We start from the raw sequence: 23,161 nt of genomic DNA, 5'->3' as shown, positions 1-23,161 counted from the left end.
CGTTACAAAAGTGTCCCACACGAAAGTACTGTCATTTACCAGTGAGGCGATCACTTCTGTCAAAGTAAGCTCTGTTCACTGCTGCTTCGATGTAAACAACTTTTCTAAATACAAATTGCGAAGGAAGTGTGAGGCAAGATTTTGTGAGAATTCTTGGACAAAACACCCAGGAAAATCATTTTATTAGTTTCCAAATCAGAAAAGATGTGAGAAAAGATGTGAGAAGTACATAAAACAATACGCATTGGAATTTGCGAAGAAAAACAAAAAGGGGATTTAGCAGTTTCTTCTCTGTGTCAGTGTAGTAAGCGAATCATTATAGAGATGGCGCTAGTGTTTAACGTATTTTCATTTGAAATAAGGAGACAACTTTTGAAGCTCATTTTGTTCGAAGTGTCACGTCGGTTTGTCGGTGATTGAAGTTCAACCAATGAGTTCAGACTGGATTTCTAAACCGAAATGTTGATTAAATTTCTCTAATTTGATAATGTATTTTATCCTTCCTTCTTATAATAAAAATATATATACCGCAGCATTGTTTCACCATGGGTGTATGTAAAAGACACTGTAATAATTGTTTAAAGCGCTTGTAATAAAAAAAAATAAAGGTCAATGTCGTTAAAACTAGCGTAATTTATCAAAAACCTCTTTCGCACTCTCCTGAAATCCAACGGAAATGCTATAAAATATTTAAAAATCCTTAACGAGTATCACCCACTGTGTGCAACTTTATGGCATCTGACAGCTGACAACGAAGAGCCGTCAAATCATGCGAATGTCAATCATAACGAAAATAAACAACATACCGGTGAAAAGTTGGGCGATTACGCCTTCAATGCAACGCCTTTTCTGCAGTTCCGTGGTGAAAAGCAGGAAAATACTCTGCTTAAGATGAGATTCACAGATGCGCTCAAATCCTGCTGGGTAGCAACACTGTTCGGTGCCGTGCTGCTACTTGCCGGCTCCACCATCCTCATCTGGAACGAGGTAGGGGTAGCAGAAAATGAAGAATTTCTTGATCGTTTCACACCACTCACTGCAATTTCCGTAGGGTCGAACGATTCGGATTCTTTTATCGTTAGATGAGGCCCTGAATGATGCAGTCACAGTGCGAGCCGATGAGCCGTACGAAAAACAATACGAAGGACGCTTGATTCATCTCAATGGTGCGCTGTCGACGGGTGAGCCGCTAACCGAACCGGACTACAACATCCAGGTGCAGGCGGTGAAGCTGAAAAGACGCGTTCAGATGTACCAGTGGGTCGAGGAAACAGTGTATGAAAATGTCGTTTGCAACCAATCAAAATCAGATCAACTTATCTTATGTTCATTTTTGTAGGGAAAACCGTTTCGGTGAATCCGTCGCAACGGTCGAAACGGAGGACAGATCGTACTTCTACAACAGAGAGTGGCGCGACGAACTGGTCGACTATCGCAGCTTCTACATACGCACCGGGCATCATAATCCCACGTCCTTTCCGATCGACTCCACCGTCCATCTGTCCGAGCATGTGCACGTCGGCCCCTATGAGCTGGGTGCCGTAGCGAAGGAACGCTTCAAAACCTTCCAGGAGGTCACATCCGACACGCGACCGGAAGACCCATCGGTGAGGATGCACTCGGGGCTGTACTATCACTGTAACGACATTTGGAACCCGGAAATCGGTGACATACGGATACAGTTTGCGTACGCCGGGCTGGAAGGCTCGTACGTGACCGTGGTGGGGAAGCTGGAACACGGTAAAATAATACCGTACGAATCGACGCACTTCCGCAAGGTGCTGCTGCTCGAACCGGGCGAGCACAATCTGCACGAAATCTTCCGCTTCGAGCACCAGCAGCAACGGATGAACACGTGGGGCATACGGTTCATTGGCTGGATGTTGCTGTTTTTCGCCACCATTTGCAGTGCCACGATCATGCAGCATCTGGCCAGGGAGCACCGGCTCGTGCGGCTGTTCCTGCCCGACACTCACTTTACCCTGTCGACCAACATCATGATGTCGTTTTCGGTGGCGCTCGTGATTGTTTCGATTGCGTGGATCGTGCATCGGCCGTGGCTGGGCGGCGGGTTGCTGTTTGCGGCCATGTCACCGTTCCTGTACTGTGCACGCGGTATTATGGGCAGCTATCAGCGGATGGATTGAGGAGTGTGAGGATGGGAAACAATTTTAACTAGCGTAACATATGGATGTAAGTTTTAACCAAATCGTGTTCTTAACTGGTTTCTTTGTTTTGTGATACATTAACCTGATTTTGTCATTTGAGTGTTAATTGCGTTCTTTGAGTTAGTGTTTTAAAAGGGAAACTTATTCCTTAAATTAATTATAATAAATACTTTTTTTAAGAAATCAAACTTCAATTGTTACTCATAAGTAAATGGAACTGAGTGAAAGAGCATCAATACTCACACGTTTCAAGACAATAAAGATTCGATAAAAAAGGATTCTACCATTACAATCATGTTGATAGCATAAAATAGCAGTAAATAAAACACTGCGAATGTTTTTGCACTTAGCACCTAATGAGCAATACTAGTTTTACATTTCTAGCATAAACAACCAACAAAAAATCTTGGGTCAACCATCAACGATCAACTCCATTTGCACGGGACCGATGGAATATAGATCTTAAACGGAATACTTTTTTTAAGTTCCATTGGTTTTAAAATAATATGACGGATAATGTGGTATTTATTCCTTATAAAGTGAAGATTGCACATTTAGACATTATTTAACTAAATAAAACAATGATTTTGTCAGGCTAGGACGAAGCGTTCCAGCCGTTATTTCAAATTTATTCAAGCCCTGCGTCAACTGGCAGCACTGTCACACGTCTGTCAGTTGTGCAGTACTAGAGCTCGATGCACACAGTGGTTGACTGCAGCAAAATTGAGGCGAATTAGTTTTATAACGATTTTAATAATGACAAATAAATGATAAAATTGTCTCTTTTGGACCTCGATTGTGCTTCTCGTAATCTGCAGCGATTCTTGAATCATAAAAAAAATTTTACCAATGGATATTCAAAAATAAATGAAACCAGATTAAATAAAACTCTTATCACCAACAGACACCATTAAAATACCGTTTAAAATAATAGGTAATTTTTTAAACGCCTTCACCCACTAATTTTCAACAAATTGAAGGCAAAATAAATAGAAAACTAATTCCTCGAAATAAAAATTTCCCCTTCCGCATGTCCGCACGGTTCGCCCCAGCGTGCGCTTGGAGCTGTCCGCCAGCTGTCACTTTCAAAAAAACAACCGTAAACCCGCCGCAACACAACTGCCAAGCGAAGCAGGGCAACACACACAATCGCTCTCGTAAAGTGCGTCGCGCACGATCGCGAAAGATCCCGGGCGGTACGGTTCCGGCGTTGTTGGTACAGTGAATGCGTGTGACGGAACACTCCTCTCCCCAGGCAAACTATGGTGCAGTTTTTCGCGAGAAGGCATCATCGTCATCATCATCGGTAAAATTACGGTCGCGTCGCTTGCGTTGATTTTCCCCCGGCGGCGTGGTGCGGCAAGGGGGCTCCCAGTTCAGGTGCGAAAAGTGCGCGTCCCGGTCGTAGTAGGGCTTCGCATCCCATTTTCCTGCTGTGTGGCTCGAACGCGTGCATTTTTACAGTAAAATAAAACGGAGCAAACTGCAAGATTTAGTGCATTTGTGCGTGTGTGTGTATGTGTGTGTGCAGTTTTTCTTAAGCCAGTGCAGTTTTTCCGTGAGGTAAGAAAAACCTGTTCTCAAAAGTGGGTTCAGAGTGCTTGTGTATGAGTGTGTGTGTGCAGTGTGTTTCTTGTACCTGTGAGGAGGAAGGAAGCGTGAGCGCACGCAGCATAAGCACAAGCCTCCGGTAGGCTGTGCTTCATGGGCGCCTCTGTGCAAGCTGGTGTGTGTTAATGTGTTCGCTGCGCAGTGTTTGTGTTAGTGTGTGAGTGTGTGTGTGCGTGTGGTATGAGCCGTTCGCAGCGATTGGTTTCAATTTGGCAAGAAGGGAGAAAAAAGTATGCTGTGTCGCGACAACTGAAATGAAATAATCTCTTCTTCGCGAACGATCGGGCCCATCGTACTCTCACCATCAGTGGACGTGATAAGGCGCCTGTCTTTCTCTTGCAGAAAAACGCTAAAGAAAACAACTAACTACATTCCGATGGTAACGAGCTGAACATAATTTAAAAGAAATCAAAAGAAACGAAAAGACATCTAACTGTGCATCAACTGTGGCTGCACATTTTAATGCGAAATCAAGTGCACTGACCCTGTGGTAAAGTGTGTGTGTGTGTGTGTGTGTAATTCACCGTTTGCTGTGCAAACGACCACCACCACCAACAACAACGTCGCGCATCGTGTCCTTTTTTTGTGTGTCCCCGAAACGATGAAAGAATCATTATCGCTGCGTGAGAAGAAGGTTAGCATAATGTCGAGTGGCATCGGCGGTGGCGAGACGGGCGAAACCGGCCTAACCGCCGATAAGAAATTGATCCCGATCACGCATTTGTCAGCGTGCCAGCAGCAGAAGAATCCATTACAACCGATCGAAAACACGGCAACGGCCGTGGAGCAGCAGCAGCAACAACCACAACAGCACCAGCAGCCCATCAACGGTGCGGCGGCGATGCTGATGGCGACAGGGCTTCCACCACCACCACCATCATTGTCAGCTGGAAATGTGGAAGGTAAGTTCTCCCCACAGGACAACGCCACTCCGTGTGTCGTGTTAGAGCAGGCTTAGAAGGCTTTTGAGCGCTTGTGTGTGCGAGCAAGCGCGCGCCTGCGTAAGCGAGCGAGAGTATGTGTTACCATAACAACATTCCTATGATGACATCTCTCGCTCTCTCTCGCTCGCTCACTCCTCGCTTTGCCATTTCGATGCTGTCGCATCAGCAAACGAGCGCTTCTGTTTCGTTCGCTTTTGCATACATCTTTCTCTTTCCCCTTTTTTCCCTCTTCCATTCATCTCGTTTACTCCTTCAATCTGGGTTATGCTTCTTCCGTGTCCCGTTTTGTGGCCGTATTTACATGTTGGTTCTATTTTTCTTCCCTTCTTCTACCCTTACGCTTTATGCTGGTTGTTTTTGGCAATTGTGTTGACTCACCACCATTCGGGATGCTTGTGTGTGTGTGTGTTATGTGCGCTTTGGTTTTTGGTTATTTACCAAATTGGTAAGGAAATTCCAACCATTCCCTTTTGCACTTCCTTCCCTCCCGGGCTCCTTCAAACTTAACGATTACTTGTAACGATTTTGAACGAAAATTGTGCGCTTCTGTGCGCGAGAGAGACAGAAAAGAAAAATGAAAGAGAATAATGGTAGAGAACGAAGAACAAGGAGCATAAGTATGCTCAATGATGCAGAGCACAAAGAGGAGAAATATGAACTAGTAATGGGAAAAATGAAGTTTTTGTCGGAATCGATTCCGGCTAGCTCCGCAGTTTTCTGGAATCGATTCCGGATAATAGGTCCGGGATCAGTTTCCGGAATCGATTCCGGAAACGGAATTGACTCCGGAATTGGTTCCGGAATCGGCTCCATAATTGATTCCGGAATTGGCTCCGGAATCGGAATCGGTTCCGGATTCGACTCCGGAATTGGAATCAGTTTCGGATTCGAAATCAACTCTCGAATCGGAATTGGCTCCTATATTAGAAACGGCTTCAGCTTCGGCATCGCAATAAAAATAGGCGTTTGGGTCAAATCATACTACGTTTTAATAACCGCAAAAAATCAAAAATTACTTGTAAACGATCCATTCTTATTGAGATGCCCGGACTGATTTCGCTTCTAATACTTCTTTTTTTTCAATTCAAAAACTAATCCACATTCCGGAGCTAATTCTAATTCTGGAGTCAATTTTGATTCCGTTATCAGGGCAAATAGCTATTCCCAGGTCAATTCCGATTCCGGAGCCGATTCTGATCGCGGAATCGATTCTGGAGCCGACTCGGGAATCGGCTCCGGAGTCAACTCCGGAATCGGCTCCGGGGTCAACTCTGGAATCGGCTACGTAGTCAACTGCGAAATCAACTTCGGAATCGGCTCGAGGAATCGGCTCCGGAATCGGCACCGGAATCGGCTCCGGAATCGGTTCTGGAATCGGCTCCGAAATCGGCTCCGAAATCGGCTCCGGAATCGATTCCAGAATCGGAATCAATTCCGGAATCGATTCCGAACACGGAATCGGAATCGGGTAGGTCCGATTCCGAGCTCCCACCACTAATATGAACATGTTTGGCGTTTTATGGGCATGATTTTGGAGTTTAAATGAAGGAAAAAGATGTTTTTGTTTTTTTCCCTTTTATTTTGCATTTGGTTTTTGTTATTGTTAAGCAAATTTATTGTAAATTTTAAATTGCTAAACATTGCTTTTTTCGAGACAATTTTCTTTTTTTTGTAGTTTTGTGTTCATTTTTTCCTTTGCATTAGCCTTTCCAATTTCTTGTTTGAAACAGTTTTGTTTTGATTTTTGTTAATTTTTCTTCTAAATTAGAACTGGTTTCTCTCTGTTTTTTGTTTATAGTTCGGCTATGTTTTTGCTCTCATTTCAAACCATTAAATTAGTTATTGTTTAACTGTTATTGTACCGACTCAATGCTCTTTTGCTAAATTTCATGAATTTCTTTAATTGAATTTGAATTATTTATGCCAGTTTTTTTTAATTATTTCTTGATTGTTTCATCGGCAATATGAACTCTCCCTTTCCTCTCCATCCTTATCTTGTATCTTAGGCATTTTAATTTTTTTCATCAAAATCATGTGATAGGCCTCAAAAGACTTCCCCACACCCGTCTATCTTCTTCATAACATCGCACGCTTCAAACATTTATTTGTTTTTCTGTAATACAAAGCAACAACAAAACCAAAAGGCTGTTGTTACCCACCAACCCATCCACCCACCACACTGAACACATATCAACTCCCTGGCGGTGGTGGAAAGCATCACCAATAAACAAAAAAACCTCACCTCCAGAGCGACTTTCAGTGCCTTTGTGTGTGTGTGTGCGTGCGTGCGTGCGCGTATGTGCATTTTGCGTCATGTTGCGTTGAAGCTGAAATATTCTGCTTTGTCTCAATGTACCACACCGACATTTATTTCACATTCCTTTCGGAAATACGAATTCTGACTCCCGGACGCCGCCGCTGACGTATTTGCAAATATCAATAAAAAAGAGAGAGAGAGAGGGAGTGTGGTATGCGCGGGGCAGAAGGGTTTACCGTGGTGTGGTGATGGTTGCTTGTTGCTCGGGAGGAAGGGGAAAGAAGATGTTGGCAGAGCTGGGTGGGCTTAGTCCTATGATGTCATGCTACTGTAGCAGGGAGGGATGGGAGATTCGATTTCCTTCCCGAAAAAAAAAAAAACGTTTGGTATGATTGCAAAGTTAGTCATTATTTTTGCCTGTATTGCTTGAACAATCTCTTATCATTTCTTGGAACAGAATTTTAAATTGAAAGTTTAAACTATTGAGCAAATATTTACACGTTACGTTCAATGTTAATTTTAAAACACATCTTTTCGCCAAAAATCAAACATATTTTTAAGAAATAAAACCCCTTTTTCTCAGAACGCTTTTTTGCGGGTTTAACCGGGGCAACAGTTAAGTGTTTTTCTTGTCCATTTTAATGGCTCAACGGTCCCACCCTCCCCTTCCCTGTGTCCAGTGAAGCCAACAAAAGCAAGCAAAACAGCATTTGTAGTAGTTGCAGGCGCGCGCGCGGCACCACCTGTTGTGTGCAATGAAGAAACCCCTGCGAGCGAGAAGGGATGGGGATCCCTTTTTTCCCTGCTGTTGCCGTTGTTGTTGTTGTTGTTGTTGGGATCCCCCTTGGCCCCTTTGGCGGGGCACCCCTTTGGCTGCTAAGCAGGGCAAGCGAGCGAGCTTTGTGCTACTTTCTCACGCGGTGTCTTCCTTTTTTCGTATTTTTTCTTCTATCTCTACTGCGTCCGGGGCAGCAAAAAGGCGTCTTCTCGTGTGTTGTGTCGCCGCGTTATACTTGCACGGTTTTGTGAAGCATGACGAAGGGTGAATGGTTGATGAAAAGGGTACATTTACATTGAGCTAGAGAGCGAGAGAAAGAGAGAGCTTGGGACGTTGAGGATCACCTTGCGGTGCGGGCAACAGGTTGATTACGTGTGTCCATCCTTTTGCCTTGCCGGGGGTTTTTAGGAGGGGTTGCAGGGATGGTTAGCTTTGTGTGTGTGTGACTGTCCTGGAAAAAAATGGGAACGATATATTAACTCTGCTACTGGGAGGATGAACTTTTGCTTCTCTGTAGGGATATGGGAGAAAAATGAGTTTCAATGTAATTCGGTTTAGGGGGTAAAGTGGCTTCGTTTAAAATGGAAGGTTTGCAGCATTGTTTCGTGTAGGGAATCTATTTCTGCTTTCAATAAGAGACTTCACATGGAGACGACTAAATGTCTAGTATTTTCTTTGTATTGGGACAGCAATTCTCAACTGTCATAGCAAAATCTATTTCATCAAAGGCCGCTTTGCTCAATTTAGCTAAAATGATGAACATTTCGACAAGCGTCTATCTTAATTGGCTTGATTGACAGATGCGCTCGGTCAATATTTTTCGACAACTTGTGTGTAAATAATCATACGGCTCGAAATCTGTTTCGTTATACGTTTAACTCTACTACACTATTTGTAGTATTTTTGTTAATGCTTTAATTACCATTTTAAACGAATATAAAGCTCGTTTCATTAAATTCGGGGGAAGGGTTTACAATTCTAGTCAGGTTTTTTTTTTACATGAAGATCGACATTTGGCGGCTGAAATCATAAAAAAATGATAAAACAATTTGAATCGATTTTTTAAAATTAAATAAAAGTATTATCACTCGTACAACTTAACGAAATACCCGTCGTGGGTTCAAGCCCCAAATGGACCGTGCCGCCATACGTAGGACAGACTATCCTGATATGGGGAGAAATCAATAAGTCACCGAAAGCCAAGCCCACAAGTGGAGCACAGGCAGGCCTTGACCGACAACGGTTGTTGAGCCAAAATAAGAAGAAGAAGATTATCAGTCTTTGCAAACGGAAGAAGAGAAAACAAAAAAGGATTTTTAAATGCATCTCTGTTTGTACATACACAAATGGGGAAATCCAATATGGCGGAACGTAACAATCATGTGGGATAATAACCTGGATGATGAATTTTGTTCTAATGACAGACAAACATTTCAGCTTTCTAGCTTGAAATAGAAAACGGCTCTATATTGAATTCAATTTTAAACAAATATTAATCAAGTCAAGTGTCGTAAGCTCTTCGAAAGTGCTTTTTATAGGTTGCAAATGTCAACAAACATTAAAACCTGTGGCTTTATAGTGTGTATGTGTGTATGAAATATTGGCATATTTTTTGCATAAAATTGCACGTAATCGAAAACTCGTTATAAGCTCCATTATTTGCATCGAGATGAACCCAAACTACAATTTTCTCCAATAATGGGGCCCTTTACGTTTTAAGTTCGTAGGCTGCAATTTCAGTCTGTCAGCTGTTTGCATTGTATAGCAGTTTTCGAGCAGCTATCAAAGTGGGTATAATATGCAGGTGGGCTTATCCCAAGGTGTATGAATTTAGAAGGCTGATTTTTATCGCTTCTGCTTCTGAATGAAGATTTTAAGATGTTTTTGAGTGTTCGTCAAGCCTCCAGAAAGCTTGTTCGGGCGAAAGTTTTAAGCCATCCTGTCAAAAAGTGATATTCAAATTTGGTTATAAAAAGACCACCTGGACTACATACACTTTGATTCTGGATTCCATTGCCAGATATCTTTAATGCATCTTGGGATATATGTAAACATCACCTTGTTTTGCCATGTTTTCGAGCAGGTACTCGAATCTATTTCTAGCTTTGAGGCTAGAATAATCTAGACTGAAAATTGCAGGCTAGTTTTATGTGTGGTTGTGTATGGAGTGTTTACATGATTTCAGCCTCCAACTGTCAAACTCCATAAAAAAAACTGGCTAGAATCGTGAAGGGCCCCACTGATCCATAGGTCACTAGTTCAATCCAGTTCGTGTGGATTTGTAGAGGTGTAGATAGGTCACTGGTTCAATCCGGTTCGAAGGACCAAACATGTTAATTTCACTAGCCTTATCCATGCATACGAGTTCATTTCTAACCTATCCGTAATTCAGTTTAAAATAGAGTTCGAAATGATAAAATTCAAATTATTATTCAATGTCCAACACTTAAAGTTACATCTATTATAATACTCTTTTTGAAAGCAGTACATCATCACGAATCAGTTCAAATTATCTCAGATTCAGAAAGGTATGATCAATCTCACAAAAGAATTCTTAATCCTACGATGATCTCACACTAGAAAGGAAATTTGACCACGGACACACCACCACAAAGACACAATAGGAAAAGGTGACTCACATTCAGCACCCCAAACATCAGTGCGTAAAGTATCACTTCTCCACACACCACGACGCGCGGGGTTTTTGTGAATGAAAATGGTCAACCATTTCCATAGCAACACTGCGGGGCAGGTTGACAGTGACAGTGCTCGATTTGTGCGATGTGCTCTCGAGCCGCTGACAAGGACACGGTCATCCGATTTTCAAACGCGACAAAATGGCAGTGAAAGGTGCACCGATCTTTCACATTCGTACCTTGTGTACCTGGGCAATCTATTTTCGGGGTTACGCTTTACAAAGGTAAAGGTGGTGTTTTGGTTTGGCATTTTTTAAACCATTGAAGTTAAGATGAGTAATACGTTATGCAAAAAAGGGGTTGAAAAATAGACACTCGAGTAGTATTCTGTCACCTGTGTGTGTGTGTGTGTGTGGAGCTTGTATGTAAACGCTTACCAATTGAGCTGTTTCAAGTCGTACATTTAGCGAAACAGATGGATTCGGTAATGCGTCACGCCTTGGACCGGTGATGTCAGCGACCGGCGGGCAGGAAGGACTTCTCCTCCTCCTCGGCTAAATGTTGCGTCCGAAAGTCACAAACTCTGACTAATGCTACTTTGCATAAATTGTAACGAACTCCAATGGGAGCACCGATCTTACCAGGCCCGATCCGGGGGTTGGCATGAAGGTTAAACGTCGTCGGGTATAAAAGGGTTCAGGTTCTCGGTAAGAAACATCAGGTGCGCGCGAATGCTAAGCAGATGTTAATGAGCGAGAAAAGTGTGTGTAAATGAGCGTTTTTTGTGTGTTGTTGTAGTTGTTTCTTCCTTCCGGGGGCGGCCACCTTTTGCAAAAGATGACTTGATGGGATTCCTTTGGCTTCTGATCAAGGGGGTTATTGTGCCGAGAAACAAGGCTCCAAGGATACTCCAAAAGCCAAAAAAAAAAAGGATACAATTCCCCCCCCAAAGGCGAGGATGAGGATCCCCTTTTCGAGCGAAGCAATTCTTCACCTCGTTTGTCTTAATAGGCCGGTTAATCTTCCGTTTCGGGAGAAAAGGGATGCTTCCGGTTTGGGGATTTTTGTTTTGTTTTGTCCTTTAGTGTAAAAAAAAATCTTCCTTTAAGAGAGATAGCGCTTTGGCTTCCTCGAGAAATATGAAATGGAGCGTGTGCCGGTGTGTCTAAAGACAAAACTTTTTGGTGAGAAAATTAGAAAAAAAGAGAATCATTGGATAACAAACACTCACACACCCACCAAAATAACATCGTGAGGCATGAAGTATTACGCCCGGATAAAGGATACGGATACGAATTGGAACAAAACGGATGAGATAACGGTACGGGAACGGCCTTTACCGGCCTTTTTGCAGTAAGGAATGGAGAAGAACGCGCGCTTTAGCAACATTTTAAAAGTTAAGATTTTGCGTGCGCTTTGCAAATGCAACCGTAAAGAAGAACTTCCGCTGTCCGGTTTTTCTGGAACAATTTTAACTCGTTAGAAGCGGAGCGGAGCTCCAGAGATATGGAGGAGGATGAATGCTTGTCTATGAACGGAGAAAAACGTAAATTTTCTTCCCAAACTCGATTTGCTGTTGCTTTTTTTTTCTTGATACATCTCTCTGTCGCGGATAAGGATGTTGGTAAAGATCCTCTGGAAGAAAGTTTACATTACTGTTAGGATGGATTAATGCATCTTTTTTGGGGAGCGTATCTTTAAACCTTGACGTGTGTGCGATACTTTAGAATGTAGGCGTTAGAAGGTAATGGAAAGGTAAATGGTTTCGTAGCGCGTTTTTCGCTCGGTGACTTCATTCCTTCAGGGCCCGGTGGAATGAAAATGTTTACACGATCACTCGAAAGTTTAAAAAATGTGTCCACAACAGCCCGCTTGGTGTGTGTGTGTGTGTGTTAGGAAGTAGGTAGTGGCTGCTTGTTTTGCCACCTTCTTTCGTCAACTTGGGTTGCTCACATTCACCCACCCACCCGAGCGACGACAGGGCCATCATCTCCGGTCTCATCTCCGGCCATTTGGCTGTGCCGTGTTCTAATCCTTTCAAGGCGTGGGGCGCGTGCCTTTATGTTTTTGTTGCTCTTTTGCGTGCTTGCGGTGGTACCGTTTTGGGGGGGCATCTTGTAAAAAGGTGCTAATTGTTGGCTTACCGTTGAGGTCGGTAAAGTTGTTCTTTGAGAAAAAATAGCGCCAACACAAGTAATTTGGGTGGCTGTGGAAAAGAAAAGGCATCAGTTTATTTGTTTCTCGTAATTTTCACTTAAGTTTTACTTTACCGTTTCGTCTTTGCTCCATGAAGTCGTCGCTGTTGTAGGAGGGTCTAATACTGTAGTCAAATCGATTATAAGTTTAGCTATTTAACTAAGCTTATAGTAAGTAAAAGTAACTTAAGAGTGAGTATAAGTTTTATAATGTATAAATGAAAGCAACTTCGAAGAAAATAAACGAAAAAGAAAACGAAAAAAGTAAAAGAGATAAACAAAATACAAGAAAACTTAAGAAAAAAATGCATAATAAGAAAAAAACGATAATAACTATAAAAGAAAGTAAAAGAGAGAAACAAAATACAAGAAAACTGAAGAAAAAATGCATAGTAAACGATTATAAGTAAATAAAAAGTAAAAGAAAGAAATAAAATACAAGAAAATTAAGAAAAAAAATGCATTTTAAGAAAAACAATAATAAATAAATAAAAAGTAAAATCGTGAAATAAAATACTAGAAAACTAAATAAGAAATGTTAAAACAAAAACAAAAAAGTTAAAGAATAGAGTAAAGGAAACAGAACCAGCAACCACTTGATATGATTAGATTGAATGCCACACCAAAGGATTGTTAAATTTATGTATCCCACACACACACAATAACAATGCAATTGTCCCACAAAAGATTTCTATTGCCCAACTGGCAAACAACCCACACAATGACAGGGCAGATGATAGTTGTTTGGTTGATAGTTTCGGGGTGCAATATTTATATTCCATAATGCAACTTTTCTGAATAGTTGTTGTTGTTGTTGTTGGAGATCGACTGTAGAGGGGGGTTGCGCGTCCGAAAGGATTTAACTATAATGGGGGTACCAAGGGAAGAGGAGGAGAGCGGTCTCGTGGTTGTGGCAAAAGTTTGCTCCATTCACTTGAACGAATGGGACACATACACACACACACAGACTCCCACAGGAATAGCGTCCTCTGGACAACACATTCGAGCGCCGTTCCGATTACAGCTCAATCTTTCTCTTTCACTCTCTCTCTAACTCCAAACTTCTAGTGCGACTGAAACTGGAAGCTTTGGGAGGATGGTAGTGAAGTGTACCGTTTAACATCCTTTGACCCCCGCACCGCAACCTGTCCCAGAATCCGGGACAGTAGCAGCAGCAGCACGAATGTGGGGTGAAGTGTTTAAATTGTATACAAAACTTTACCGTTTTCTGTGGCCCCACTGGATGACATTTTCTCGGTAGCCACGATGGCCTAGGCTGCATTATTTCCTACCGGCTTTCGGTTCAACCGAAGGTCGAACTGTCAACGATGCACCTCCCGCAATGGGCAGCCAGACACACATTGCAATGGGGAAGAGGAGAGTGTTTTGGGGTTTGGTCTAACTTTCGGAGGAGGTCCCGTTGTGTAAAACCCCTGAAAGTCGCCCACAGCCTCCGGTAGCACAACAGCATCCGGTCCGCGAGACACGAACTCTCCTCCTCCCTCGTGGAAACTCGTGGGGACATTTAGCTCCATCACCACCAAACATTGGGTGCAAGTTTGGGGTCGTGTCTGATACTCTCTCTCTCTGTCTGGATGTAGCGGACCTTTAGCCTATTGTGTAAACACGCACACACAGAGAGAACGAGCGGTGCGTGGCGTCTCTGTTGTCCTTTTTCGGACCGTTGTCATATTATGCCAAAGCCGTGCGCTCTGCTCCCTTTCAACAGTGTGTCTCTCGGTTTGGTGTGGTGGTCATCAGCACACAAAACGCATTCGAAAAGGGTGATGCCCCTGTTACGTTGTCATTAGCGGAAGACGGCCAAGGGCGACGATGGCTTTTATCGTCGTTACAAAGCGCCTCCGGGAGGGCGATGAGGAGTGAGTGTGTCCTGCTTGGGCCGAGCAGGAGTGGGGGTTTGGGTAAACATTGCAGTTACAGTTTCGCAAATTTCGCGAACGGTTCGGCACACGGGTTCCAGCATTCGGCCGCAAGAGCGTGTGTTGTTGAGTGGAGCCAGCCGGAGCCCCGGTGGTTTAGGCGTAAGCGTAGGCAAACTTGCCGCTAGTTATCACCCGAAAGTTAGCAAAGCCACATGGTGTGTACCGAAAACTCTGCGCTACTACAGTTTACACTGCATTTCCGATGGTCTTTCGAACCTTCCGGGATGAGCCCGACATTAAGCCGCAGTAGCGAGGAGGGAGAGCAGCGAATATGTACGATGGGACAAACTGTTCCGTATCGGCTGGGTTAAATGAAAGGGGCAACAATGCTTCGGATAATGCTGTTATAAATTGCTCGTCATTGCGAATGTTCCGGCCTCGACGAGATGATGACATAAAGGGAAACACATGCGTGTGTAATTTAAGTTTCGGTTTGCTGCCGGGCAGCAGTTAATTGATTGAGGAGCATCAGGAAGTGGTGTTGAACTGCAGAGCATACACGTGAATATTTTTTTTTGCGTAATATTGTCTATCTGGAAGTCTATCTCAGAATATTATCCGAATAGAGGAAATTTCTCGCAACCTCCTTGTTTTTGGACTAAAAGGAGTTTCGGTTCGTATTGGGCTATTATCACAAAGTCTGAATTTATGAAATATTCGTCTTTTTTCCAAGTATGGTTTGCTGTGAGATTCGGGAAAGGTTACTTCTTCTCCTAGAGAGACAACCAAACGATTCAAAATACCTGGAGTTTCATGGTTTGATCAATTTCGACTATAAAACAGCCGGTTCGTTGTCGCATATCTATGTTACTTAGCGACATTGGGTACACCATCAACGTTTTGTAACGGTTGGAATGTTTTGACAGGCTTCCAAAAAGTCCAAAATTCCAATTAATAGAATTGGTGACTGGTGAAAACAGGTCCTGTAGCATTAAAAGGCAATCATTCGAAATTCTATCTACGAAAAGTATCCACAGAATATATTTTGTAAGGGCTTTTGTAAGGTTGCTTGCATAAATTCTGGGGAAGTAGTAGCATCATAACCAACCGTAGGTAATTCTCCGAATACGATACGATGTGATCTACATGTAGTAGCGTATTCTTCATACTGTTGTAACAGTATGTAAACATTATGTCAACGTTTTTGGCACACAGTTAGACGAGTCAGCGATGTTACTTTTGCATGATAGTGGGATTAGTGATATTGGGATTCAAATTGAACAAATTTCTGTTGTTTGATGTCAACTATGTTGTGTATTTGTTGACGTACGATTTATGTGTGTTGCATGCTCATGAAGTCATATGACAAACTTTGCTAAATCATGCATTTTTAGAGTCGTTTAATGCCGTTTTTAGTTAATATTGAATTTCTCAGAATTCCTGTATCGACTGTACATATTGATCAATATTTGTAAACCAGTTGTGAGAAATATTTGTTTGACGCTGGTGATAAATACTACAAATACAGAAAGACCTTATCATATATCCAACTAAATACTACACCAATGAACTATATTTAGTGCATTGAATCGGCCATTTGCTAAATATCGTCTTACATTTATTACTTTTATTCTAAATTCAATAGAAAATGTGCTCGTAATCTCGTCTTTGTTCAAAAGTCCACAGAATACCTTTTTAAACCCAAAGTACAACCCTTCTTCTCGATCGATTTTTAAAGCCAAAGCACCCACCAACATTAAAGTTTGCTCCATGTTCGCCTGTAAAACGCGGCGCTTAAAGCTCGCTCCAACCCCTCACGCACACAGCCATGGAGGGTTTTATCTCCTCTCCAGTCGCCGTTGGGCTGTTGGTTTGTAACCCACATACTGACTTCCCTTTTTGCACACTCACGCCCACTGGGCCCAAATAAGCCCATTGCAAAATCCCCTTACTTTAACTGTTTTGACTGGGCAAAGAGAGAGATGGTGTGCGCAAAAACAGAGGCAAGCAGCATAACTATTTATCGGAACCAATTTCTCTAGCGGCGGCATCGGCGCGCGCGGAGCCTGTTGTTCGTAGGCAAATCGCTACCCCTCGAATTAGCCCCACATATACCATCTCGCTCCCTGCAAAGCCCTAGTGCGCGCGGTGTCGTGTGGTTGCTGTGGGTGTGTGTGTGGGCTTAAAGCTGAAAACTCTGTCCCGGTCCCGATCGGACACCCGGGGGCAGGGCGGACTAATCCTTTTCCCTTTTCCCTCCGATCCACTATTTTGAGCATGTACAATTTTGCGGTAAACCAAAGAATACTCCCCCCCATCTTCGCTAGACTATAAACTACACACAGAGCTATCAGAATAGGAACCAGTTGGGGTCGGACAGGGGGAAGAAGAGGTAAAAGGACGTAGTTTAACCGCCACTTGTAGTTGTGGGGTCAGCAGAGTCGGCTTCGACAGGGGCAAACCCGTCGAGATTGTTTTGATTTTTATAGCCAAACACAAAGAGCACATCGAATCGAACTGGCATATGGCATAAAGGGAGACAGCAGAGGGCCAGGGATGGTGGTGTATACTATCAGGCGGGATTTTAGAGGAACAAATAGAAATTCGAATAAGCTTCCGACTACACTGCCCTTTCGTTGATGACGGTGCCGGCCACAACAACGATTCCTCGTTTTGCCGTCACATGCGCCCTTTCGCTACCATTTTGGTAGGAGATTCGCGGAAGCTGCTCTTCACATGGCCGGCGATATGGCCGGCGGGATATCTCTCTTCCTGTGCGGCTAAAATCCCTACCAATTGGTTTCCGGGCGCCGGATACTTCCGAAGGCATTTCCTCCATACGGTCGGCGGCGAAACGAGCAAACCGATATCATTTCCAATGTGTGTGTGTGCCAGCCGACCCGATGCCATCGTTTTGGATTTTGAAGTAATTTGATAGTAAAATAAGACCACCCGGAGAGACAGAGGAGGGCTACTTTAATTTTATCATCGGTCACTTGTAGAGGCGGCGAGAGGGTGCTTTTTCAGTGGTGTTGGCAAAGATTGGGTGGCGTGTGTGTGTGTACATCGGTACAGTACCCGCCAGTACCCCTTTGGAGGAGAAGCGTATTGTGCTCCGAGTGATGGTGCTGATGATGATGATGATGATGATGATGATGATGATGATGATGACGATACTAGACGGCTGGATGGCCTCTGGCACGAGGGGAGGATTCATTTGATGTTGGGCCAGAGGCCGGCCCTGTCTGGGGATGATTGAGGTGGTTGAATAAAAACACTCGTCGCACGTCGAATTGGATCGATGAAGCCGCAGCTGTACTAGCATCAGCTCTCTATGTTTATTCGATAGATGTTTGGTGGAATAATAAAAGTTTATTACGGCACTTGTTGAATAATCAAGGCCTATCCTTCAACTTCCTTCCTCTCCATTGTGGTAGGACGGGGCTCCCTGTGTGAGGTATTTTGGGTTCGAATTTGTTTGTGCAAATCTTCTTCGATGCGTTGGAATTCTTTCGGTGACGTCGAGAATGCGGGAATGTTGAGAAGCTAATATTTCGTTTGGCTTGTCTGTCAAGCTGTTTAATTATTTTATAGTATTCGCATGATAGCTCTTTATGGAGCATTCAATGCTTCTCTATTCTTCTTCGATTTGGCGTAACGTCCTAAGCGGACTTGCCGGCCTATGCAGGATTTTGAGACTTAATTCATTACCACACAGCCGGATAGTCAATCCTTGCCACGGGGGGCGGTCCATTCTAGGCTTGAACCCATGACGGGCATGTTATTGAGTCGTTTGAATTGACAACTGTACCACGGGACCGCCCCTGTTTCTCTATTATAAACTGTAAATTAATGTTAAAAGCACCGAAAGTCGATATAATTACGAAATAACAAAAAAATATTTCGCACCAAAATTATGAACTTACTTGGTAGCTTGATTATTTTTGACAGTTTAAGGCATCATTTTATCTACAGAATTTCTGTTTTCCTCTCTTATCTGAATCTTTTGATATACTTTTTAGATTCTCCGTAGTATAATGCTTTCTTGTGCTAATAAGTGAGCATACCAGCAAGGAAGAGTTTTTACAACTGTATTAGTACTTTTAGGACAGAAACCCCTAGAATCATCGTGGTATCAGAACTCCCAATTCCATGGAATAGTGCTGCAATTAGCTGACTATGATCATCGATGAGTTAATGAGTTTTATCTTGTAAATAAAGCAATGGATTAAACTCAGCTCGAGTGTAGAGTTCATATGAATCTTTTCACCATGCATTGCACAGTTTGATTCACTATTTTGAGTTTCCGGTTCACACTGAGTTAGTGAGTAGAAGCCCTACAGAGTGTTTCGCTGAGGGGCACAAAGACTGAATTAGTTGAATCCCTAGAGAGTGAGTGGCAGCTAATTAGCCCAGAGAGTGACTGAATTGAGTCCCAAAAGAGTGATTCAGTACTTAGTATTGTGAAATCTGTGAGATCCAAGAAGAGTGGTAGTGATCACAAAAAGTAAATCAAAATCCAAAAAGAGTGAATCTATACTCAGCACAAAGAGTGGTTGAGTTGAATCCCCAAATAGTGTTTCGCTGAGGGGCACAAAGATTGAATTAGTTGATCTCCTAGAGAGTGAGTGTCAGCTAATTAGCCCAGAGAGTGATTGAATAGAGTCCTAAAAGAGTGATTCAGTAGTTAGATTTGTGAGATCTGTGAGATCCAAGAAGAGTGGTAGTGATCACAAAAAGTAATTCAAAATCCAAAAAGAGTGAATCTCTAGTCAGCACAAAGAGTGGTTGAGTTGAATCCCCAAAGAGTGTCAGCGCTAAGGAGCACAAAGATTGAATTAGTTGATCTCATAGAGAGTGAGTGTCAGCTAATTAGCCCAGAGAGTGATTGAATAGAGTCCTAAAAGAGTGATTCAGTAGTTAGATTTGTGAAATCTGTGAGATCCAAAAAGAGTGGTAGTGATCACAAAAAATTATTCAAAATCTAAAAAGAGTGAATCTCTACTCAGCACAAAGAGTGGTTGAGTTGTTTCCAAAAAGAGTGGTTCTGTTGTGTGAGTGATGGACTTGTTTCGCACAGCAATTCTTCATATCTCTATATCCACTCTTTCTTTCTCGTTTCAACTCACAGAAAAGTGTTAGTATTTTCATCTTCTGTTGAGGAGTTACGGACTAGAAAATTAAGTTGCACTGTTAATGAACATAATTAATGAACGCACTATGTGCAACCAACAACCAATCGTTGCCCGGTGTAAATCTTCCCCAACATAAACTGACAGTTGCGGTGAACCACAATAGTATTTGCGTGTGTCTGTAGCTCACTGGAACAAAAAGGTACATCACTTATCTGGTGTACAATTTACACTTTCCGCAAAGAGGAGTGGAAGAGAGGAACCCATTTGGTTACACGAGCACGGTCTAAATGTTGCTCGATGCTTCGAGACCACCATCACCTTCCACCGTGGGGTGTGCAAGTGACGTTCCAAAATCTGGTCCACATCCTGTGTGTGTCCTGTGCACTACTGTGTGTACCTTGAAGGCCCGGTTGTCTCTGCGGTGTATGGATCATTGAATTCAACTGGAAATGCAAATCCCCCTGCGTCGGTTGGTTGGTTGGTTGTTTGGTGGAGGACAACAGAGTGCATTTGGAACCGATCACGGCCCCGACAGTGCCCAACACGGACGATTGGCTTTCTGTGGAGCGGCTATGCGTGTGTTTCCCCGAGTGCGTTATGCGACACAACTGTATTTTCACTCTTCTCCCGAGTTAGGCCTTTTGAGTGTGTGCGCGTGTGTTTGTGCGGTACATGTTGCAATCGGTGCCTCGGTGGACCCATTACAGTTGACTAACTATTTTAAATCCCCAGCTGCGGGATTTGCTGAAAATTGGCCAACTTTCAACTGAGGTGGAGCAAAAAACACAGAAAAGCGGACGGCGCACTGTGTCCGCCTTCACGAAACAAACAATAGGTGTGGAAACAGCGAAAGAGAGAAGTGAAGCGGGACGCTCGTGGGTGGGAGAATTAGAGCTTTCAGGAAGGTTCCGGGGGGAAGGGAAGCAAAGCTGAAAGTCTGTGTGCTACTTCCGTTCAACGGTGGCACTTCCGGAGTTTGGTGCCGTTAGTAGTTGCTCCTCTCCAATTACCGTCGCGCGCTTGGTGGAGTTGGTGGCTTTCGAGAGCTTGCTTTTTTGTTCATAGACAACTCTGCGGAGTTGTTGGCACTACTGGGGTCCCCGCGAGTTGTGTGGGGTACTGCAACTGACGTGAAAAGTGTTATCCATGTCCTGTGAATGCGGGAGTGCATTCTTTTTTTTTGCTCTGCTGTCCCCATCCAAGGGTTGTGCATCGTTTGATTGTCCCAGATTTTAAAAACCCAACGTTGCGTTAAGCGCGTGGGCTGCTGGTTGGTGGCCAAACGGTGGCAAACTGAAACCATCGCCCGTTACTCTGGGTGTCTTTTTTTTGTGCTCCTTCGAACGCAGGGTGTGCAGCTCGACATTATTCTCCACTCGGAGCTCGGGCAGAGGCCGTCCGTTGTGCTGCTTCCTGTTTCCGGATAACGCGCCTGGAAATTATGTCTGCCACACGCTCTTTTTTATTGCAGGCATGGGCGCTGGATTTGGTTACATCGATTGTTGGCCAGTTTGCACTCATTCGCTAGCCCCAGTGGTCGCCATGCTATTGGAGTGGTTCTAAAATGAAGATTGTATGAATATTTTTGTACAATGGCATGGTAGGACTTAAGTTTGTCCATTAGAGCCTAGATTAGGTTGTCGAGAATTAGTTCCTCTTGTTTATCATCCATCAAAGCTTCCTCAAACTTATTAATGTTCTAAGCATGCAATGAAGCAGCTTGTATTATTCCAGAATTAATTTTGAAGTGATACACGACTAGATCTTGTGACAGTGTCAGTTCAGGTGAAATGTTGATACCTTTCAGAATGAAATTGGAAATTGAAAAACGAAAGGACTTCCGTAACCGTTAAGTTCTTTGACAAGAAGAAAGTGTTACATCCATAAATGTTTCGCATAATATCGTTTTTCCCATTAAATTTTGCCTCACACGATGTTCTGGATTTGTAACATTAAAGCATCTGACTACCACTGACGTGGGTCTTCGATATCTAGTAACGAAACACTCCAGTTTCCAACCCTACCTTAACCAGGCTGCCAACTGCATAATGCATGGCATTGCAACTGTGGTATCGAATATCGAAGGTTTCAGCATTAATGAATTAATCCTCCGTGGTGGTCGTGGGTAGTTAAAGGTTTCCACAACATTGTGTGGGAAAGTTGTGGGAAATCGGTTAAATTGGTTGCAATTTAAATTTGATTTTTTTAAAGGTTTTTGTGCAATTGCAAGAGTAATTTCGGTGCAAGGATAGATAGGATTGTGAGGTAACCACAATACCAATATACCCCAGAAAAAGAGAAAGAGATAGAGTGGGAGAGCGCATACCATAAGATTTTGAGAGTTTTTAAAGAACAGTTTTAAAATACCTTCCCATAAATCCTGCAGAATTACTTTTTGAGCTTTTGTTGCATTGCTAATGCTGCGTTTTTTTCAATTTCTCTGGGGAATTTTTCGACATTTTTTCTCGCTACTTGAATCCTTCCAGTTTTAAAGCCTCACCCGAAATTTGATAAACTACTTTAAGGCTTAATTATGTTTGTTTTGTTGCATAAAATATCCCTACTGAACCGTTTTGATGCTTAATAATGCCCGCGGCAATAGTGTAGCTGCTAAAGTAACTCCATCCGCGTTCGGGTAATTCTGTCGGTAAACATGGTATTTATGAACTAAAACTAGAAAAAATATCTCTCTACTCTCTCGTCGGTACTAGTCATGCGAGGAACGATCGGAATGGACGAACTTTGTTAATAAAAATTCCTGTAAGCTCTTGTAAAGCAACATACAAAAAGTGCACGAAACACACAGCATAGGCATAGGCAATAGACAGATGGCAGACTCCATGGTGCCTTTTACCGCAGCAGCGCCTACTTTAACTTAAACTTTATTTTTTTGTGGTACTGTCTTTGTTTCTAGCTTGGCTTATCCGTTCTCCATGGACACGTGTTTTTGGATACGGGATGCTCCTCTTTTGTTTTCGATACTGCTCGGGGGGGGAGGGCGCTAGATATAAAGGGGTGGGATACACCACTTTTCTGTTGGATGAGGTTTTGTGTCCTTATTTATTGTTGCTGTGCTGTGGTTTGTTTGCTACCCCGTTTTCAAATAACAATCAATTGTTTTTCACTTTTACTTTTAAACCCTATCGTGGGCTTAAAAAAAGACTTCTTGCTGCCTGTGTCCTGTTGTGATAACTGCAAAAAAATGTAGGACATACGACGGCGCTCTTATGATTACTGCATGTATTGAGTCTTATGGTGAGTGTAACGCCACAACACTTTAGTACCAACCGTAGCATGAGAAAGAGTTGTGAGAATTTATAATCCCCCGGATAGCCATTAATCATGTAATTTAACCTCAACAAAAGTTGTTTTTCTATCCCTTTGTTCTACCCAACATTATCATTGACTGGTAGCGGGGAGCAAGAAAAATATGATTATTACGAGAGTGCTCTATTGAACGTAGAAGGAGTTAACAAGTGTATTAATAATTTCTTCATTATTTTCGTTTTTTTATAATATCATGGATTTTGTTCCCCAAGGTGTACCGGTGGTTA

The 23,161-nt window shown here is 42.9% G+C and overlaps 2 protein-coding genes across 5 annotated transcripts in view; both read left to right on the top strand.

Annotated features, from left to right (window-relative positions):
• The first annotated feature begins 793 nt into the window (after window positions 1-793).
• On the top strand, window positions 794-2,525 carry LOC120952218 (transmembrane protein 43 homolog). Its single transcript, XM_040371431.2, has 3 exons — window positions 794-987; window positions 1,052-1,275; window positions 1,340-2,525. The coding sequence occupies exons 1-3, from the start codon at window positions 892-894 to the stop codon at window positions 2,145-2,147; spliced, it is 1,128 nt and encodes a 375-aa protein (XP_040227365.2). The 5' UTR covers window positions 794-891; the 3' UTR covers window positions 2,148-2,525.
• Window positions 2,526-3,256: 731 nt separating this feature from the next.
• Window positions 3,257-23,161, top strand: part of LOC120949411 (protein ECT2) — an 81,431-nt gene continuing 61,526 nt past the window's right edge. For 2 of the 4 annotated variants that reach the window (XM_040366682.2, XM_040366680.2), the window contains exon 1: window positions 3,258-4,681. In XM_040366682.2, the coding sequence (XP_040222616.2) occupies window positions 4,381-4,681 (301 nt within the window). In that variant the 5' untranslated portion in view covers window positions 3,258-4,380. Of the gene's footprint in view, window positions 4,682-23,161 lie in introns of all 4 variants that reach the window. The other 2 variants (XM_040366683.2, XM_040366684.2) reach the window with 2 other exon arrangements.

The sequence above is a fragment of the Anopheles coluzzii genome, chromosome 2 (assembly GCF_943734685.1).
Source record: "Anopheles coluzzii chromosome 2, AcolN3, whole genome shotgun sequence".
NCBI lineage: Eukaryota > Metazoa > Arthropoda > Insecta > Diptera > Culicidae > Anopheles > Anopheles coluzzii.
Note: the sequence above shows the minus strand (reverse complement) of the source record. Positions and strands in the feature narration are given on the sequence as shown.